An 18951-nucleotide genomic window follows, 5' to 3' on the forward strand; every position below is an offset into this window, starting at 1 on the left:
ATCATCAGGGAAAACATCAGGATATTCGTTAACAATGGGAGCATCATTTACAGTTTTATTCTCCTTTCTTGAGATGTTAACTGTATAGGCTAGATAGATAGGGCAACCCTTCGATATAAATTTACGAGTTTTGAGGAAAGAAATTATTTTTAAGATCTTTGTTCACCATAGACATGAATAGGATCTTCCCCTTCAATAGGAATGCGTACTATTTTTTCGTAACACAAGAGCTCTGCGTGGTTCTTTGACAACCAGTCCATGCCGAGAATAATATAGAAGTTGGGCAAGGAGATAGGGATTAGGTTAGCAAGAAAATTATAGCCTTTAATTTCTATGACACAATCTCTATAGATTTTATCAGCAAGTAATGATATACTTCCCGCAGTATCTACGTGAAATGGTTGCGCGAGTGCATAGCAAGTAGTTTGAAAAGAATGCGCAAATTCATAAGATACAAAAGAATCTGAGGAACCAGAATCAAATAAGATGTGAGCAGGTCTAGAGTTGACAAGAAATGTACTCGTCACAACATTCGGGTCCTCGCGTGCTTCCTCAGTGGTAATCTGGAATGCACGACCCTTAGCTTTTGGCACCTCCTCCTTTTTAGCTGGAGTATTCTTTGGTTGTTGGACAGAGACTTGACTTCTCACCGGTTGTTGAACAGAAGCTTGACTTTCCGTCACTTGGCTGGTAAGATTAGGGCAAAAACGCTTCTTGTGGCCAGTAATACCACATGCATAGCAAGTCACATCCTTCCTTGGGCAAGCTGGCTTTATATGACTAGTTTCTCCACACCCATAACAAACAATGGATTCCTTGTCTATTTTGCATTGACCCGGATGATTCCTTCCACAAACACGACATGAAGGCGATTGATTAGAAAAAGATTGTGACCTGTCGCGGCCACGAAAAGCACTCTGAGATTGTACTTGCTTGCTAGGATCAGTTCGAACAGATTGAGCTGGGGGAATAGTGGAAACAGGAGTAGTTCTTTCAGTACGTGGATGCTTTGGAACAGTAAGAGTGGCACCACGTATCTCTAAGTCATGCTCATGTCTTCGAGCATACTTAACGGCTTTATTGAATGACAGAACTTCTCGATTGGCAACGAAATCATGGATTTCTTGTCATAGTCCCTCCATGAATAATTGAATTTTCTCGTCTTCAGTTGGAATATACTTTGTAGCAAACCTTGCTCTTTGATTAAACTGAGTTTCATACTCATTCACAGTCATTCCTCCCTATTTAAGCTCGAGGAATTCCTTCTCCAATCTCCTCCTCATGTCTAGAGGACAATACTTCTCTAGCAAACGAGTTTTAAACATTTCCCAGGCTAAATTCTCCTGGTCAAACCCGTTGAGAGCTTTATATGTTGCTTCCCACCAGACCAAGGCTTCTCCGATGAGCATTGCGGAAGCATAATTAGCCTTGTCTTCATTATCCACATGAGAAATACGAAACACTTTCTCTGTGTTCTGGATCCAAGTAAGAACAATAATGGGATTGAGAACACCGGAAAACTCTGTAGCACCACTACTCTTGAAATCTTTGAACGAGGGACGCTTCACCTCTCCTTTTGAAGATTCTCCAGTGGCTTTCTCTTTTCCCTTATCCCCATTCCTTTTGTGTTCTTCAAGAGTCTGTCGAATAACACCGGTAAGTTTACCCAAGAGTCGCTCCTCACGAGGAGATACTGGAGTATTCACTTCCTCGGGTTGAGGACCTCCACCGACCTCAGGTGTATAGCTACTTGCTTGTTCAACCATCGTTCTGAAATTTAGGAGTAATATAGAATTTTAGAATATTAGGATTTATTAAAGCCTAATACTTCACTTAAGTCTTTCCTATGGTTTATATCCGTATACTTATAATGATTCAGTTCATATATTGAACTTCCAATAGTTTAAGTCTAAATACCAATCCGTGGCATTTAGTTCGCTTAAACTACTGCTCTGATACCATGATTGAAAGACCCAAACTTTCGTAATTCTGAAAGACTCAAACTTTCATACTTCACAATATTATTACTCCAAAACATGCTACATGCATATTCATAAAAGCAATATATTACATTGATAGAGAGGTTACAAACTACTGAATACAAACCGACTATTACAAAGTGTTATATAATACATAACTACCCATGATATTGTAATTTATACAAACATAAACTGAAGTACAAAAGTATTATTAAAAACTAATCTAATTCTTTCAAAAATATATGATTATACTGGATACTTATCACCTGCAATTGTTAAACATTAATAGGGTAAATGGTGACGCTTAGTGAGTTCAATAATAGATACAATATAACGTTATGTCATATATATATACTTCAATATGGAAGAAGCAAAGAGAAACAAGGAACAACAAAGGCATATGTGAATTCATGTGCCAAGCTTTTCATATCAATCAATGACTTGATTTAAAGATATACAATCAATAAGACATAACAATTTTCATACTTGATAAACATCAATAAAACTTCGGCCCAAATGGCACAGAAGACATAAGATTTCTGATTAATATCTTGGTAGATTTCAGGCTTATAACCCTGTCTAACCATTTGTCAATGCCATAGAATAGAAGTCATTCTCTTACGGAGACATGCTCTACATGACCAGAGGCTACGTACCAGTACCAATGTGAATCTAAATGGTCAAAGATATTACTTTTGCTATAGAAATAGCGAATAAAATATCACGGGAAAATAACTCGGAATAAGAACACTGAAAAGCACATAGCACATATAAAACATAACATACAATTGTTCATATATATGGAACTCACCTTGAAATAAACGGGGTTAAAATAATAATTTGGGCAGCACTTCGGCTCCAAATATGACTTTCTGGGGCGAAACCGGGATTTTTAGTTGAAAATCGGACTTTACTCGGGCAGAGTTTCGACTTGAAAATAAGATTTTCTCGGGAACTTCGGGGCGTCGGGGCTTGCTTCAGATGTCGGGGATGATAACGGGACTTATGGGGGTTAAAAGTGGCTAAAAATGGGAGTAGAGGGTGTAAAAGAGTGAAAATGAGCAAACATTTCCGGAGACCTTCGCATCCCTTATATAGGGTGCGAAGCACCTTACTATGCGGGGCGTAGATCCTCGGTAGGCTGGGCGTACGCGAGGTGTCGCATGCTCGGTTCCCGGGTCTCGGACGTGGCTTCTATGTGGCGACCATGCGAAGACGGTAGACGTGGCTGATTCCGGACCGGATACGTGCAAGGTACGCTGGGCGTAGCCTCCTGTACGCGGGGCGTACGGCCTCGGATAAGATTGTGATTTTTCATTTATTTTTATTTAATAACTTCAAAAATTCATATCTTTTGCGTACGAACTCCGTTTTTGACATTCTTTATATGCACGCGTAGGTGAGAATATACTCTACAACTTTCGTTTATACTCCATCGGCTAATTTTGAATTTAATTGTAATATTATTATTTTTAATAAACCGGGACAGGAAAATCCGTTAAAAATTCATAATTTCTTCATCCGACATCCGTTTTCGTCAGACTTTTTACCGTTGTACTACTAATGACAAGACCTTCAATTCTCGTTTAGGTTGTGTCGGGTAAAAACCACTCGATCTAAAGTTCGAGTTTTTAGTTGTCTACTGCTAAGCTGAAACTTGTAAAAATCATAACTTCCTCATACAAAGTCAGATTTTGGCGTTCTTTTTATCGAACTTCTCGGTTTAACGAATACTATGACTTTTATTTAGATCAATAAGGCTAAAAAGTAGTTTATCAAAAACTCACTTTTTACGTCATTCGGCGCCGTGTCGGTTTTGTCGTAAATCTTCGATTGGTCATAACTTCTTCGTTATAACTCGGATTTCGACGAGGTTTTCGCCTACAAGTTTCTAACGAGATTATTTACAAATTTCAATAATAAAATTTTACTTATTTCAAATTTTATATTTTCAATAAATTTCACTATTTGGCTTTTAATTGGAATCTCATAAGACTTCCAATATTTTATGAGTGATTCTAAATATAGTTTTATTTCATTTCTAGTAAAAACCATATGTTAGAACTCAACACTGAATTTCACATAATATTTCACAATTTTATTTATTACAAAACATGATTTCAAAGCATATATGTTATATTTACATTGAAATTTCCGATGTAGTAACAATATATTACTATAGAGTAGACTTAAAACCAAAACACACTTCTATTTAATCTAGTCTTATTAATTTCGAAACAAAGACTTGTTATGAAATCGTTTGAAAAGTGTCAATATTTGATATGTCAATACATTACATAAGAAAAGGTTGAAAACATGTCAGTGTTACTCTTTTATTTGAGTGTCATAAATATATTTATTTTTTAAATTAGAAATCATGGAAATGTTAAAATATTATTTTTTTGATCTGAAATTAATGAAAATTAGAATAAATTTATGTGATAATATTAGAAAAGAACTAGTCTCCTAACAAAATAAAGATGCTTTCTAATTTCTATCATAGTATAAACCGATATACGGTGTAACTTAATAGTACTTCTATTCATATTTTTTTTCTTTGTTTCTTGTACGTGGTAGAACCACAATTATGGCCTTGTAGATTTTTAGCTTGTTAGAACTTATTTTAATGAAATTAATTATATTATGATGATTACTTAGAAGCCATGTTACTTGATCTCGCATTTAGGAATGCACAACTAATCAATAATGATTAATGTAGCAATTTCAACATATATCACTATATATTAGTCCAAAGTCAACATTATAAACCCCTTTAAAATTTTAATTAACTTTTAGTATAATTTTTATATTTGACAATGATCAAATGTCAACGATGTCTAAACATTACATACAATTGACAGAAAAGGTTCTATCTGCATTGGTTTTAATTAATCGATTTGCTTCATAGTTTCTGAATAATAATAATCATACGAAAAGGTTCTATCTGCATTGGTTTTAACCGATTTGCTTCATAGTTTCTGAATAATAATAATCATACGTATCATCCCTACAAGTTAATTAAATTCAGGCATCTTCTAAGGGTAACAGGTTAGGGGTTTGCTTTGGGTTTCTGCATTTTACTCTTAAGCATGTAAATTTTAGATAAATAAATTCGTGCAATTAATTCAAAGTATGAAATCTTTTACAGAATAACCCCTAATGAGCACGGACATACATGGTATCTGGATATTAAGAATCATGGCGCCCTCTTTAAGTTTTACAATTCCAAATAGATCCAACTGATAAAGAATTATTCTCTGTAATCATATATAACAACTTATTCTAAAAGATTAAGAAAATGATTTTGAAAAACTTTACCTCATGATCATTTAACAAGGTTTGTTCGTATGTGGAACCGAATCTTGATAACAGAAATCTTGATGTGAACAAAGGCATTTGATCTCTGAGCACTCCAGAAATACGTGTTTTCCATTTGCCACTTAAATGAATCACAGGGTAGTAAACTTCCTCATCACATTCACCTTTCCTTCTCATACAGCGTCCTCTTGAGATTGCTTCTTAAGTCTTCATTCTACTAATTGCCTTCATTAGCACTAATGCTACACAAAGCAAAGGTTATAATTGATGTTGTAAACTCCTTTGTTTTCTCTAACAATGTGGCCTCCTCCTGAAACGTGGACTCCAACACTCTGATTAACTCAAGAGTTAAAAAGCTGGAATCCGTCTTCAACAACTTGCATGCTTTGTGTAGCATTAATGCTAATGAAGGAAATTAGCAGAGAATGAAGACTTAAGAAACAATCTCAAGAAGGCATTGCAAGAGTATTCATCTTATGAAAAAACAGATCTTTTATCCAACCTAGGTAATATGTTGTGTTCTTGGTTTTAAAAAGCTCGATGTGCTAAGGATCTAGGAGACTAATGTGCAATGCGCGATACGGATGTGAGGGCATCACGCACGCAAGGCACACAAGATAAAATAATAATTAATAAAACACCATATATAGAATTTGAAAATAAGAATGTAGGATATGAATATCAAATACTAATCATCCAACGTAAGTGTAAAATCTGAAAACGAAATTAATAGTCGGATAAGAAGAAGAAAAACAGGAAAATTACAAGAAGAAAAACAGAAAAGCAATGGTTTTGAAGAAGAAAATCAAAGATAGAAGAAGAATAAGAAGAAGCCTCCTTTTCTTTTGAAGAAAACATGTGTACGAAATATAGAAGAAGAATAAGAAGAAGCCTCCTTTTCATTTGAAGAAAACACGTGTACTAAAGATAGAAGAAGAATAAGAAGAAGCCTCCTTTTCTTTTGAAGAAAACATGTGTACGAAAGATAGAAGAAGAATAAGAAGAAGCGTCCTTTTCTTTTGGAAGAAAACGTATCAGAATTATTGGTGCAAACGAGCCGAGCCGAGCACAAGCTTGGCTAGGATCGGCTCGGGCTCGTTTAAGTTATACTCGGCTCGATTCAAGCTTTCTTGTACTGAGCTCGAGCTCGTAAAGAATTATACAAGCTCAGCATGGGGTCAAGCTCGGCTTGGTTTTTGTCTAGCATGCATAAATAAGCTTAAGCTCAGTTTGAGCTCGTTAAGAAGCTCGTTTACTAATACCTTAAATCCCTAATTCCCCAAATATTTTTTTATTTTAATATATAAAAGTAATAATAAATTATATAATAGATAGGCTCGTGAGCCTAATCAAGCTTAATGACATAGGCTCGAGCTCGTTTAATAAAAGAGCTTAATTGTAAGCTCGAGCTCGACTTGGACTCGTTTATAATCTGTTTCGATTTGAGCTTTTATCGAGCCGATCCTGAATAACTCACGAATAGTTTGGCTCGTTTGCACCCATATTCAAAATTATATAAGTACAAGGAAAGATTGAGATAGGCTTTTTTATTAATTATTATTATGTACAAATTAAGGACAATAAGGGGATGAACTATTAAATTAATTATTGCAAATCTTTTTTAACTGACCCAACAACTTTAAGATATGGATTTTCCTCGTCTAAACCCAAATATGTGTTCGATGTACATAAATGCTCATAAGACACACCCACCCATACATATACACTTCATTCATACAATTCTCTTGATTCTACATCTCGGTTTTAAGGTTCAAATAAATCTAACATTTTTGATCAACGTAGGGCATGGAATTACCCTGGTTCTTATTTCAGAAGAGGATGGGCTTTTTTCGTTGTTTGTAACACCAAAATGCGACGACAAATGGCTTCATTTATTGTGGATCTAGATGACTACCTAAGGTTTAAGGAAGTACTTGATGACAATCTAATTGCGGACGAATTTTTAAAGAATCGTCATCGGCCATCAATCATCTAAGTTGTTCCGATCAAGGTTGTCAAAATTAAGATCCAACATATGATCGTTTTGGGTTTGCAAGATTAGGATCATAAGATCAGGATTGGGATCCTAATATTCTACAAAATTAAACATAACTGTAACTTATAATTTTAAAACATTAAAAATATCTCAAACATTCACTTTTCTATTCAAAAGCTATAAAACCTTCAAAACATTAGTCACAACTCGCAACATAGATGATAAACGATAAACCAGTAAAGGGAAAAAGATACAAAGTGGTAAACACATTTTTTGTTCATTTTCAAAAATATATCAAGGGAAGGTATGATCGGATCCCGATTCTACGAACCGAACCTACGATCTTACAATCTCACATGCGATCCTATCCAAATTGGATCTGTATACAACCCGAATCATCAGTGGCAGATCCTAATAGGGGCCGGAAGGGGCCATGGCCTCCCCGGTTTTAAGCCTCATACCTTACATATATACCTTTTATTTTTAAATTAAATCCAATGGTCATTATAATTGCTAATTTGGCCCCCCTCTTTAGAATTACATATTTAGTTATGAACCAACAAAATCATCCGAAAATCATTGATGAAATTAAAAATAAAATCATTGATAAAATAAAATAATAGAATCAAAAGAATCGGTATTACGTTAGGAAACTCATAAAACTAAGACATTGTCTTTTAAAATCTATAAAACAAAATCAAATCTACAAAATTATTAACTAAAATATTTGAGTTTAAGAAAACAAGATCCATAAATTTCGAAGTCGAAACATCCAAAAGTTCACCGGAATAACACCGTTGACCGCCGACCAGCTGCATCTCTCCCATAGGTCTTTGTCGCCAGCCGGACCACCAGTTCTCCATCGTCGGCTTGTCGCTTCTCCGAATTTCTCTCTTTTCTCTTTCGTTCTCTATTCCTGCTGTCGCCAACGACCAATCTTCCTTTTCGATCTTCTCTCCAGAATCCACAAGAGGACCATACCGGTATTTTTTCTTTCTCTCTCTAAGTCTGATGAGTGTTTCCCTTTCTCTTGTTTTATGTCTATGAGTATCACTTCGTGCTGTATTAAGATGATAGTACAGGGCATATAGGCATATAGCAAAGCTGCAAAAGTACTTTATCTGAAAAGCCTTTATCATTAATTTTTAATTTATTGATATTATGGATTGGTTGTTTATTAATAAAACCTTTATAAACACTAAAAAAGAATATGTATAGTGTAAATTGATTAAAATCACAACATATTATTTAGTTATACTTTGACGTCATCAATAAACAAACATTTAATAACTTATATTTTATTACAAAAGATGGATGTTTGATATAATATATTTGTTGGTTGTTATTTTATTTTTCATTATATTTTGTTATTTAGCGATTGATAGTTAATTGTTTTATGTAGTATATATATCAATATGAAAAAACAATCCACCGTTAATGTCTTATTTAAAATAAACATGTCATTTCTACTTCAAAACCCTACAAACCATGAGATATTTTTTTGAATGAAAATACCCGATGACTAGTATGTCATTTGAAAGAGAAGTTGAAAAGATTAATCTACAAACAATTGTGCAATACTTAATAATGCAAATTTGAATAGCGATATAAAAATATTTATTTCGAATTTTGATATGTTATAATTTTGAAACATTTTTTTTTGTCTATATGGTTTTGTTTTGAAATTTTAATTTTGCCCCTACTTATTGTACTTGTGTTCTGCCCCTGCACATCATTTTTCATAGCTAAGATCGTAGGATTGTACGATCTTACGATCAAGATCATGATTTTGACAACCTTGGTTCCAATCAATAGGTGAATACATTTCTTTATAATTCAAATGCATCATACCATCAACTTTATTCATTGAACTTAGAGGGCTTCATTGGATCACTTCTAGGTTAAACTCTAGCACAAAACTAGACCTTGTTGAGATTGGACAACTCCAAAAGAAATCAATCATGGGAAAGACTGTGACAATTTGGTCATTGTATTCAATAATGTTTAGAGTTGCACCATCATTGTCTCATATAAACCTAGCCTAAGGATCACTAAAATAGGGAAAAACACGCTTTTACTTAACCATTCTTCCCTAGTTCATGGTCCAACTGGTTCGATTAGACAGGTCAACATGAGTTTTAAAACATTGTGCAAAACAAGGCAAGACATCTTCCATATCTTCACCAAATGATTTGGGCCACCTTTGGCAGAGCCTGTTCAACAACTATAGTCTCATTTGCCCCCGATAACCTTCAACATCATGCATAATTCAACTAGATGGACATATCCACTACTAACATTCAACATTTATAACTACTCCCATTGTGATATAATACTTATGTCAATTTCAATTCTCGATGCTTCTGTGTGTCTTAGAACCCAAAGGTATTTACATGTCGATATGCTATTTTGACTACCATCGATTATGTAGCAATATCCAAATTCCTAACTTGCATTTAATCTTTATGCTAACAACATTATATTACAAAATCCATAGCTTCAACCAACATTCATAACGATAATAGTCCATATCACAACTTTAAAATTCACTTTACCCCGCTTAAGGTTTCATGCCACATATTCGAATACCATGGATTTAACTCATCCCATAGAGTTTAAGGAATCATTTACACTTCATTACATTGTAAAACATGTATTGAGACCATTTGTAAACAAGGGTTGGTCATACTTGATTAGGCCCTTCATATATGTCAAACCCTAACTTTCAATTTTACCAACTTTTGATGTATGTTGTTAATTTACTCAATATCATGATTGTTAAGTTTAAGACCTATAACAAGTAAGCTCATCTTCCACCAAAAATTAGTGTTTTATCTACAAAAGAGTTACAAACTCTAATCCCAAAAAAGCCTTATACATATATATATATATATATATATATATATATATATATATATATATATATATATTGGCACCACAAGTGAATAATTACATAAGAAATCAAGGAATTAGCTTTAGGAATTGAATTATTCATACAACACTCTAATCCCTCTTAAATTGAGCATAATAATCCTTTTTCCCCTTCAAAATTCGATTTCAAGTCTTCCCTTCTGAAATAGGATGATACATATTTAGAATGAAAAAGGCCTAAAAAAACCATGTCATGTGTAAGACACGTGAGGTTGCCAGCCCCAATCATAATGCTTCGCTTCCTTAAGGAGTGCTCCGATAGGCATGGTGAGCCTTTCACACAATATAAGAGTGTTTAGCCGCCCTATAAAAGCTTAGATCTTCAACCTAGGTCATAAAAGGGACCAAAATGAGCTCATTGTCTTGCATGGTTTCAGATGCAAGACAATTCTCCATATTTTCAAACCAAAAAGGTTCACAAACCACCATAAACAACCTCTTTAGGTCTCAAGTTTTTCAAACTCTACCCAAACCACAAGAAGAGACCAAAAACTAAGCCATAAACCTTGATCTAACACGCCATAAACATAAAGCAATGAATTAATTTGGATACTCAAAGAGGTCCAAAGAACAAAAAATAAGGTTGCTAGCCGTTGGAAATGACTAGAACAACACCTTCTTGCAATCAAATGACTCCTTCAAGCTAAAAAAGGGAGAAAACTCTTTGAATCAAAATATGGGGCTAGGGTTTTGCATTAGAGAGGCTCTTAAAGATGGATGAGATGAAATGACAAAATCCTAGGAGTTAGAGCCATTAAATAGGCTCAAATATCGAGGCATTCAGGGTTTAGCCAAGCAGACCCTTCATGCCGCACACTTCATTAGAAGTGGCATCGTGAGTTGGTAGCTGAGACTCTTAACGAGTCACGCCGCCCCATCCCCCCCTCCCACCCACACACACAAAATAAATAAATAAACAACTTTCAAATATCAAATAATTAAAATTACTAACCGGAAAAATGGGTGTTACAATCTATCTCCACTAAATAAGGAGTAAAGTAAAATACAAGAGACTAGGAAAAAATGAAACAAACTTTGACTAATTTAAGCCAATAACATTTATCAATATAAACATTGTTACCCCTTCAGTCACTTTACATATACATTATTACCTTTTCGTTCACTTTACCAATATAAGACCTTATGGAAGAAAAATAAAGAAATAACCCTTAGATGTAATAACTCGTATGAAGAGTGATGAAACATTTAGGCATCCTAATGTATTAAACTTTATAGATTATAATGTATGTGTACATTATCATTCTACTTCTTATAAAACGTGACAATAAAAAATATCCTACAATACACTGATCTCTACAAGATTGTGAAACATATTTTTATCATAATGATTTATCTGTATTCATTTTATATCAAAAAGTTTCATTTTTTCCCATTGAATTTTTCAATGGTTATTGAACTTCATATCCATTTAATGCCAACATGACATCACACTATGATTGAGTTTAACCAATAAAATTCCAACTAAAAACTCTATATCGTTCAACTATTCCATTAAACTATGCATTATGTATACTCTTAGTGTTTGTCTATATCAAAGTGAACTTGTTTTGGATGATCAAACATTAGACGACCATCAAAAGCTTCCATTTATATTTTATATGTTCTTTATCGCTATGTCATACACGATTTACTATTTATGACAACCCAAACTTCAAAAACACCAAAATAAAAGTAAAACGAGTCTTATTGGTATATAGACATAAAACATTACAACTTACACAATATGCAATACATTTATTGATACAAATTTACTATTTATACATCATGGAGTAGAATTATATTTTAAAAAGGATTTTGAAACCATCATAATCGTCCCTATCAATTGGGCTTGGGCTAGAAAGGCTTTGAGGCCTGGAGTTACAACACTTGGTACTCTGGTTGATCATTCAACCAGGGAAAGAGAGAAAGAGGCTGGGCTAGCCCAAGCAGAAAGGCCCGCTCCAAATAAGAGCAGACCAACTCCAACCAAGAGCGGGCCATCAGCCTGGTACCCACTAACGTGCAACTATTTTCATGAAGTTTGCAAATCGGTCATCTTCAACTGTATTTATCTTTAAATCACAAAGATCATCTTCATAATAGCTCCATAAATATGAAGTCTCTTCGTCACAAATCACGTCCTCCAACAAACACAAATCAATCACTGAATCCGGTAACTCTTCTAATCCCCTACAACCACTCATCTTAATCACTCTAAGACCATTCAACTTCCCAAGCTCATAAGGCAACATATTTATACTCAAACAATCCGATATATCAAGGAACACCAAATTACCAAGGAACCTAATCGAATCCGGCAATCGAACTAACCTCGTACAAGAATGAATCCTTAAAATCTCCAAATTCGACAAACTCCCCAATCCCTTAGGAAGAGAGTGAAGCTCATGGCAATTAGTAATGCTTAGTTTCTTGAGATGATCAAGACTACAAAATTCCGAGGGTATTTCCGTCAAATCATAACAACGGTCGATTTCAAGCTCTAAGAGATTCGGAAGCGTAACATTTGTACAACTTGCTAATGCACTACCGATCTCACACATGATAACTGAAAGCTTCTTTAATTCGTACAATTCCAAAATGGATTGGATTGAGTGAGAAAGCGTGAGATGTTCGAGTCTTATTCTTTTTAGATTTGATAGAGAACTAACAAATTGAAGTTCATGTAACTCGCAAGGACACATCCCATAACTTGTGATGATTAAAACTTTTAATTTGTTCATTTTTTTGATGAATGGGGGGAGTTTGTATTTTCGGCTTCGTATGTTTAGTACCAAAACTTCAACATTTGGTGTGTTTAGATCGTACCAAATCGACGAGAATGATTCGTCTGCAGAAAGAAAATGGTCATTTCACATGCATTTTGCTACAAAAAAATGATTAATTGCAAGAAATAGCAACATATGTTTGTTGCTTTGTTTATTATAGCATCATACTTGAATTACAGTTGGAGCCTAGTGGTTGATGTGCACAGTTCCCAAAGGAAGACCCACGGTTTTTGAACATGGTGCTCCGCAGTTTACCCACATGATGGATCCATCGATAGGGCATGATTTTTTTTTTAATCTTTTATGTATTCCCATTAAAACAATGTACTTTGAAAAATCTACCCAATTAAGAAAATAATCAAACGGATAATGCTACGATTGGGTGGATTTTTTGGAATAAAGAAAATGGATGAGAGTACACTGTCATAATAGAAAGAAATGAAAGTAGGATGCTGTGATACACAAATATACAAAAGTAAGGTTGTGCTATTTTTTGCACATAAAGAAACAGAAAATGGGAAGAAGTGAAACCTGTTGCGATAGACAAGAGACGTGCAGCCATAGGTTCTTGCTTTTGTTGAATCCACCATGTGGGTATTTGATTCTTGTAAATTTCAACCAACAATCGTGTTCTTTGAGCTATTGGATCTTGGCTACTCAAATGGATGGCTAAATCTCTTAATAAATCATGTTGTGTGACATAATGCTCATTGCAATACCCTTCAAGTTCACTACCATCTTTCCTGAAAAAATCAAACAAAAATCAATTAATCACCATAGAAATAACAAAACTTTATATATTATTATGAGCATTTGATATAACAAACTTTTACCTGGTGAGAACAAGATTGAGAAGGTTTCTTGAAGAGAGTTCAAGAAGGTATTCACTTGTATACATTCCTTCATCATCTAAATTGTATGATTCTACCCACATGTCCATTAAAGCAGAGGCTGTGATTTTTTCATCTTCTGGAAACAAACCCAAATCTAAAAAACAGTCTCTCAGTATTGGCAAATCTTCAAGTGCATCAACACTTGACTGAAGACTAAGCAACAATCGGCTGCTTGAATGAAAGATAGATTGACCTTCTGACCATTTCTTCAAAGTTGACCTCCATTTGACCACATTTTGACCACATAATGATGCACCAATCACAGTAAGTGCCAATGGAAACCCCTTGCAGTATTTAACCATCTAAATCGAAAACCAAAACCAAAAAGTTGAATTCCAATGTAATCATATGTAAAAAAAGGTCTTACTCTAAAAGATTAAGAAAAATTTTACCTTGTTCACAAGATCATCTGGAACATTTATGGAATTCATGTTATGAAATGCAGAAGAGCAAAAAAGGGTCTTTGCATCTTGATCGTTTAACAAAGTTAGTTCATATGTGGAACCGAATCTTGAAAACAAGAATCTTGATGTCACCAAGATTTTGTATCCTGATATTGGAAACTTAAGATCTTCAATAAGTGATTCGGATTCTGACCACACGTCATCCAACACCAGCAATATGTTCTTTGATCCCATTTGTCTCATAAAGTTCTCTAATTGGTTCTTTGCCTCTTCATCAGTTTGTAACTCACAATGATTCACATGGAAATGTGCAAATAGTTTCTGGATGAGTGTCTTAAGGGAGGTTGTTCTAGAAACTGTAACATAAAAGATATTGTCCCCAAAAATGCCTGTACAAAACAGTTAAGAATGAGATCAAGAATAAATGGATAGAAGAAAAGCTCAATAGTTTATGTACCTTTGATTTCATTATCATGACAGAGCATCTTTACTAATGTGGTCTTCCCACATCCTCCAGGAGCTGAAACTGTTACAACTTGGGTGTCATCTTTGAGCACCATTCTTTTCAGTTCTTGAAGATGAAAATCCAACCCAATGATGACATCTGGAAGCCCTGGAACACTGCAGGACTCTGAAAATCCATCTGTCTGTTTGGTAACAGCTGCAAGTACTTGATCCAATTTGTCTCCCAAAGCATAAATCTCAAACAGACTCCTCCTGCTTGAACTCAAATTATCCTGCAATTCACTCTGAAAGAATCTCAAAAGCATGTTGTCCAATCCAATTAGCTTGTTGGCGTGAAGAAATTTCTTGTAAACATTCCAACACTTGATCTCCGAGCACTCAAGAACTACTTCTTTTCCATTTGCCACATAATATATGAACATTTTGGTCTCACTTTCAGGTCGATACAACACTTTTCTCAACCTCTCATATCCATAAAAAATCGGCTCAATGTTCTTTAATGTTCTCTCGATGCGCTTGAGCAGAGTTCTAAATTTGGCAGTTCTTTTGGTTTCGAATACCACAGTATTCAGTAAATCCACCATTACTGTTCGTAGAGCTGCTTCATTAGCGTTTGGCGCAATCATCTGTACAAACCACAATTACAAATTTACAATTTACACAACGAGGTAAAATAAAAACCCTAGCAATCAGATTTCGACTTAAATTCAAATTCAATAATGTAAAGGCGGCAAAAACTCATGATCCTCTGCGGGTTTGTAATTCCAAGGAGAAGAATATTTATTGATTAGAACATCGAGTACACAGTACAGGAACAAATTCACAAAAATGAAAATACCTCGACACTTCGGAATTGATAAAATTTAAGAAACAATTAGCGCGTAAGCGTGTGGATTCACCACTAGCTTGTAATCGATGTAAGAACATGACGTCTTCCTCTGTAACATCGATAGAGGTGGAGGGAACGTTGCTGAGCCGGGGAGGATGATGGGAGGACGGTTCCGTTCAACCGCTTTTTAATTTGTTGCGAAGTGAAAAGGAATCGTTAACAATTTGAAGAATAACTCTTCTATATATATAATCTTTTTTTAAATGACAAAAAATATCTTTTATTTCGATTTTTTTTCATTATGTAAAGCACATTTTAAAGTTAGTTGTCTGAGTCATAATTCATAAAATTGTAATTATAAAAAATAGCTATCAGAAAAGTAAAATGGCTACGGATCCTTATATTGATATAAACATGTACTCAAATTCATTAAACATCTATTTTAAAATATCTATAAACCTAAACAAAACCCGATTGAAAGACAAACTTTAGTTCAAATATGTTGTATGGCTTTGAGTGTTCTAATAAAATAAAAGTATGAATGAATAATGAAAGTTGGGATAACAAGAATGCTTCGGTAAACATACGATAGAACAATGTTGGACATGATATTGCATGTAGTATAAAGAAAGAAGTTAGGAGTTGCATGGATCACCACAAATTTGAAGGAAAAGGGATTAATTGCAATGGTTAGGATATACCTAAAAGAGACAAGTAACATCGAACAATAATGAAGGTGTAATCTGATATGATTAACAAAGCAAATTGTGAGAGATCGATCTGTCCAAGGTGGAAGTGGGAGCGAGGGCAGATGCAGACGCAATAATAAATACTAGGTGTTGCCGATGTTGAAGTAGGTGTTGCTGGTGTAAGAAAAATAAGTAAAAAAAAAAATTGAAAAATTTTCCACTGTGAACTAACAGAGTAGGTGTTGTCGATGCCACTATAGACACCAATAAAAAACCTCCATTGAATGTTGTAGAGAGGGCGCAACATAGAATTAGGGTCATTGATATGTTTATTTTGCCTTTTATTGTGTTTTGTATAAACCGAAGAAGGTATAAGATATTTCCATTTCAATTATATTTTAGGAATTTATACATAATAAATATATTCCAATATGATTAATGTTGGGATCAAATAGCATATATACATCACATTGGAACAATATATGATTCATATTCAAAATCTATGTGATGAACATATTATAAATACAATCCATACCATTTGCTGGACTCCTGCAGGCATTGTATAGATACAACTTCAATCGATAACCTTTAGATTTAACTTGAGGTAGAAAACCAATGTGGTTTGCCTCTGTTGTTAATCACCCAAACAAGAACCAGTCAAAATACCAAAAGGTTTCCCTTCTCACGATACAAATGCTTGTTCACACTTGGAATGTTATGGAGAATTCGCTATTATATGCATTATGAATATGAAGCCATGTCACATTCTATTTATAGACGCGGAGCATTTCATTACCTGGACAACCTAGCAATCATTATTATAATAAAATAAAATTACACAAATGGTCCCTATAGGATGCGGAGATGGTACTTTTCAAACACGATGTCAAAAAATTTCAGTTAATTTTCTGTAAATTGCATTTTTACCTTTTTTTTCTCCATATTTTCCATACTATATTATTATTTCCCTAAGGTACAATGATCATTTATGTAACTTACCTTAAGAATTTGTGGAAAAAAAAAGTTCAACCTTATTTGAAGATTTGTTGGTGGATCCGAGGAAACGGAAATCAATCCATAAAGAATTAGCAAAAAATAAAATCACCCAATTTAAGAAAAAATTCAACATCTTCTTCACTGGTGGCTCTTCATTACTGAAAAACCATAGTAACCCACGTACCATCTGACAAACATTTTCAACCCTAATTAAAGATTTGTTGTCGGTTTATACCCAAATGCCTTTCGAAAAAATTGATATTCGCGTGGGAGAATTGAACATCATCGATACTGCTCCAAAATGCTCACAAGATCGGATACTGGAATCGACGATGTATTCCTGAGGTTAAAACCCCATAGTTATGTAGGCGACCGCTTTTTACCTCTGCTTTTGGTGCACTTTTCTCCAATATCCAGCACACCTAGATAAAACCCTTTACGATATCATCCATGTAGGTTGAATCATGAGCTACGATACCATGATTTGTAGCTTTGAATCAAGCACATGAAGATGGAGAAGTCTGACGACGGTTCAACGACGGAAGAGATGAAGAAGGTCAGTAATGTCTGTGCTTAATTTTTCTGATGAAAGCGTAGCCGGTGATTATGTATTTTGTATGTTGCCATAAAGACACAAAAACATGCAATGGTGATTTGGTATTTTGTATGTTAACATAAATGGTCACTAAAGTAATAATAAAATATAAAAATATAAAAATAAAGAAAAAAATAGTAAAAATGTCATTTTATAGAAATAAGGTTCAAATACCAACAATGTCTAAAGATAAAGGACCAAAAAAAAACTGTAATTGGGAGGTGGACCACCGCATTCTGCGTTGGTATTTGATCCATTTGCTTCGTAATTTCTGAATTTCGAAACCCAATGCGACGCACATGATGAAATGCATCTTCATCGATAATGATCATGAGATTAATCATCAGTATCATCCCTGCAAGCTGAATTCAGAAATCTTATAAGGCAATGTTGTCTTGCATGCATGCTACTCATAAGCATGCAAATTTTAAATGATTGAGCTTGTGATCATCATTCATCAAAATATATTTCGTAGTATATGAATTTTCGTAAATCTTTTAAAGAATGTATAACCACTAATGTAGAACATATGCTAAGAAAATAACCCACGCTAAAAAAAATGAGCAGGGATATGAACGCTAATTAAGTTGTTCGGTGATATTTAAGCAAAAAAAATACTCGGTCTTGTAGCATTATGATATCTGGGCGTTAAAAATCATGGCGATTCTATTGAGGCGACAACCTGTTCGATGAAATGCCACAATGAAACAATGTTCTCGAAGGTGATAATTTCGATGACTTTTAGCTGTGTAACTGTGTTTCAATGTTTGAAATATTACATTAAAATTTTTAAAACTGAAAATTATTTACGGTTTTCTCTATGTGGCGATTGGGAACCCAAATTTTATTGCATTTTGGGTGGACCTTAATCACTTTATGTTTAAAAAATCATGTAATTTGGTTGACATAGGTGTTTTAAGAATTTGAGTTATTTGGTAAAACTATTTACAGTTTACCTTATAGCGTACACATTATGTCCCTTGTAGTCTTTACACTCTATATGTGTACTTGATATTACTATTATGAATAATCCAAGAAGTGTATCATGTGGTTTAAGTTGTCATTTAACT

The 18951-nt window shown here is 34.2% G+C and overlaps 1 protein-coding gene across 2 annotated transcripts; it reads right to left on the reverse strand.

Annotated features, from left to right (window-relative positions):
* Positions 1 to 11911: 11911 nt before the first annotated feature.
* Positions 11912 to 17023, reverse strand: LOC111891457 (probable disease resistance protein At5g66900). 2 transcript variants are annotated; one of them, XM_023887511.3, is made up of 6 exons: positions 16826 to 17023; positions 14765 to 15398; positions 14296 to 14696; positions 13844 to 14205; positions 13542 to 13753; positions 11912 to 13072 (listed from the first exon to the last, which is right to left on the reverse strand). In XM_023887511.3, the coding sequence occupies exons 1-6, from the start codon at positions 16847 to 16849 to the stop codon at positions 12240 to 12242; spliced, it is 2466 nt and encodes an 821-aa protein (XP_023743279.1). In that variant the 5' UTR covers positions 16850 to 17023; the 3' UTR covers positions 11912 to 12239. The 2 variants fall into 2 exon arrangements, with proteins under 2 accessions (XP_023743279.1, XP_023743280.1); XM_023887512.2 differs by lacking the exon at positions 16826 to 17023 and adding an exon at positions 15611 to 15828.
* Between the last annotated feature and the right edge of the window lie 1928 nt (positions 17024 to 18951).

The sequence above is a fragment of the Lactuca sativa genome, chromosome 4, assembly GCF_002870075.4.
Source record: "Lactuca sativa cultivar Salinas chromosome 4, Lsat_Salinas_v11, whole genome shotgun sequence".
Classification (NCBI taxonomy): domain Eukaryota; kingdom Viridiplantae; phylum Streptophyta; class Magnoliopsida; order Asterales; family Asteraceae; genus Lactuca; species Lactuca sativa.

Coding starts and splice junctions, on each gene's coding strand:
- LOC111891457 (XM_023887511.3), bottom strand. CDS start 16,849: ATGCCTGCAGGAGTCCAGCAAATG. Junction 15,399..16,825: donor CTGCAGGAGTCCAGCAAATG/GTATGGATTGTA, acceptor TGGTTTGTACAG/ATGATTGCGCCAAACGCTAA. Junction 14,697..14,764: donor TCATGATAATGAAATCAAAG/GTACATAAACTA, acceptor TGTTTTGTACAG/GCATTTTTGGGGACAATATC.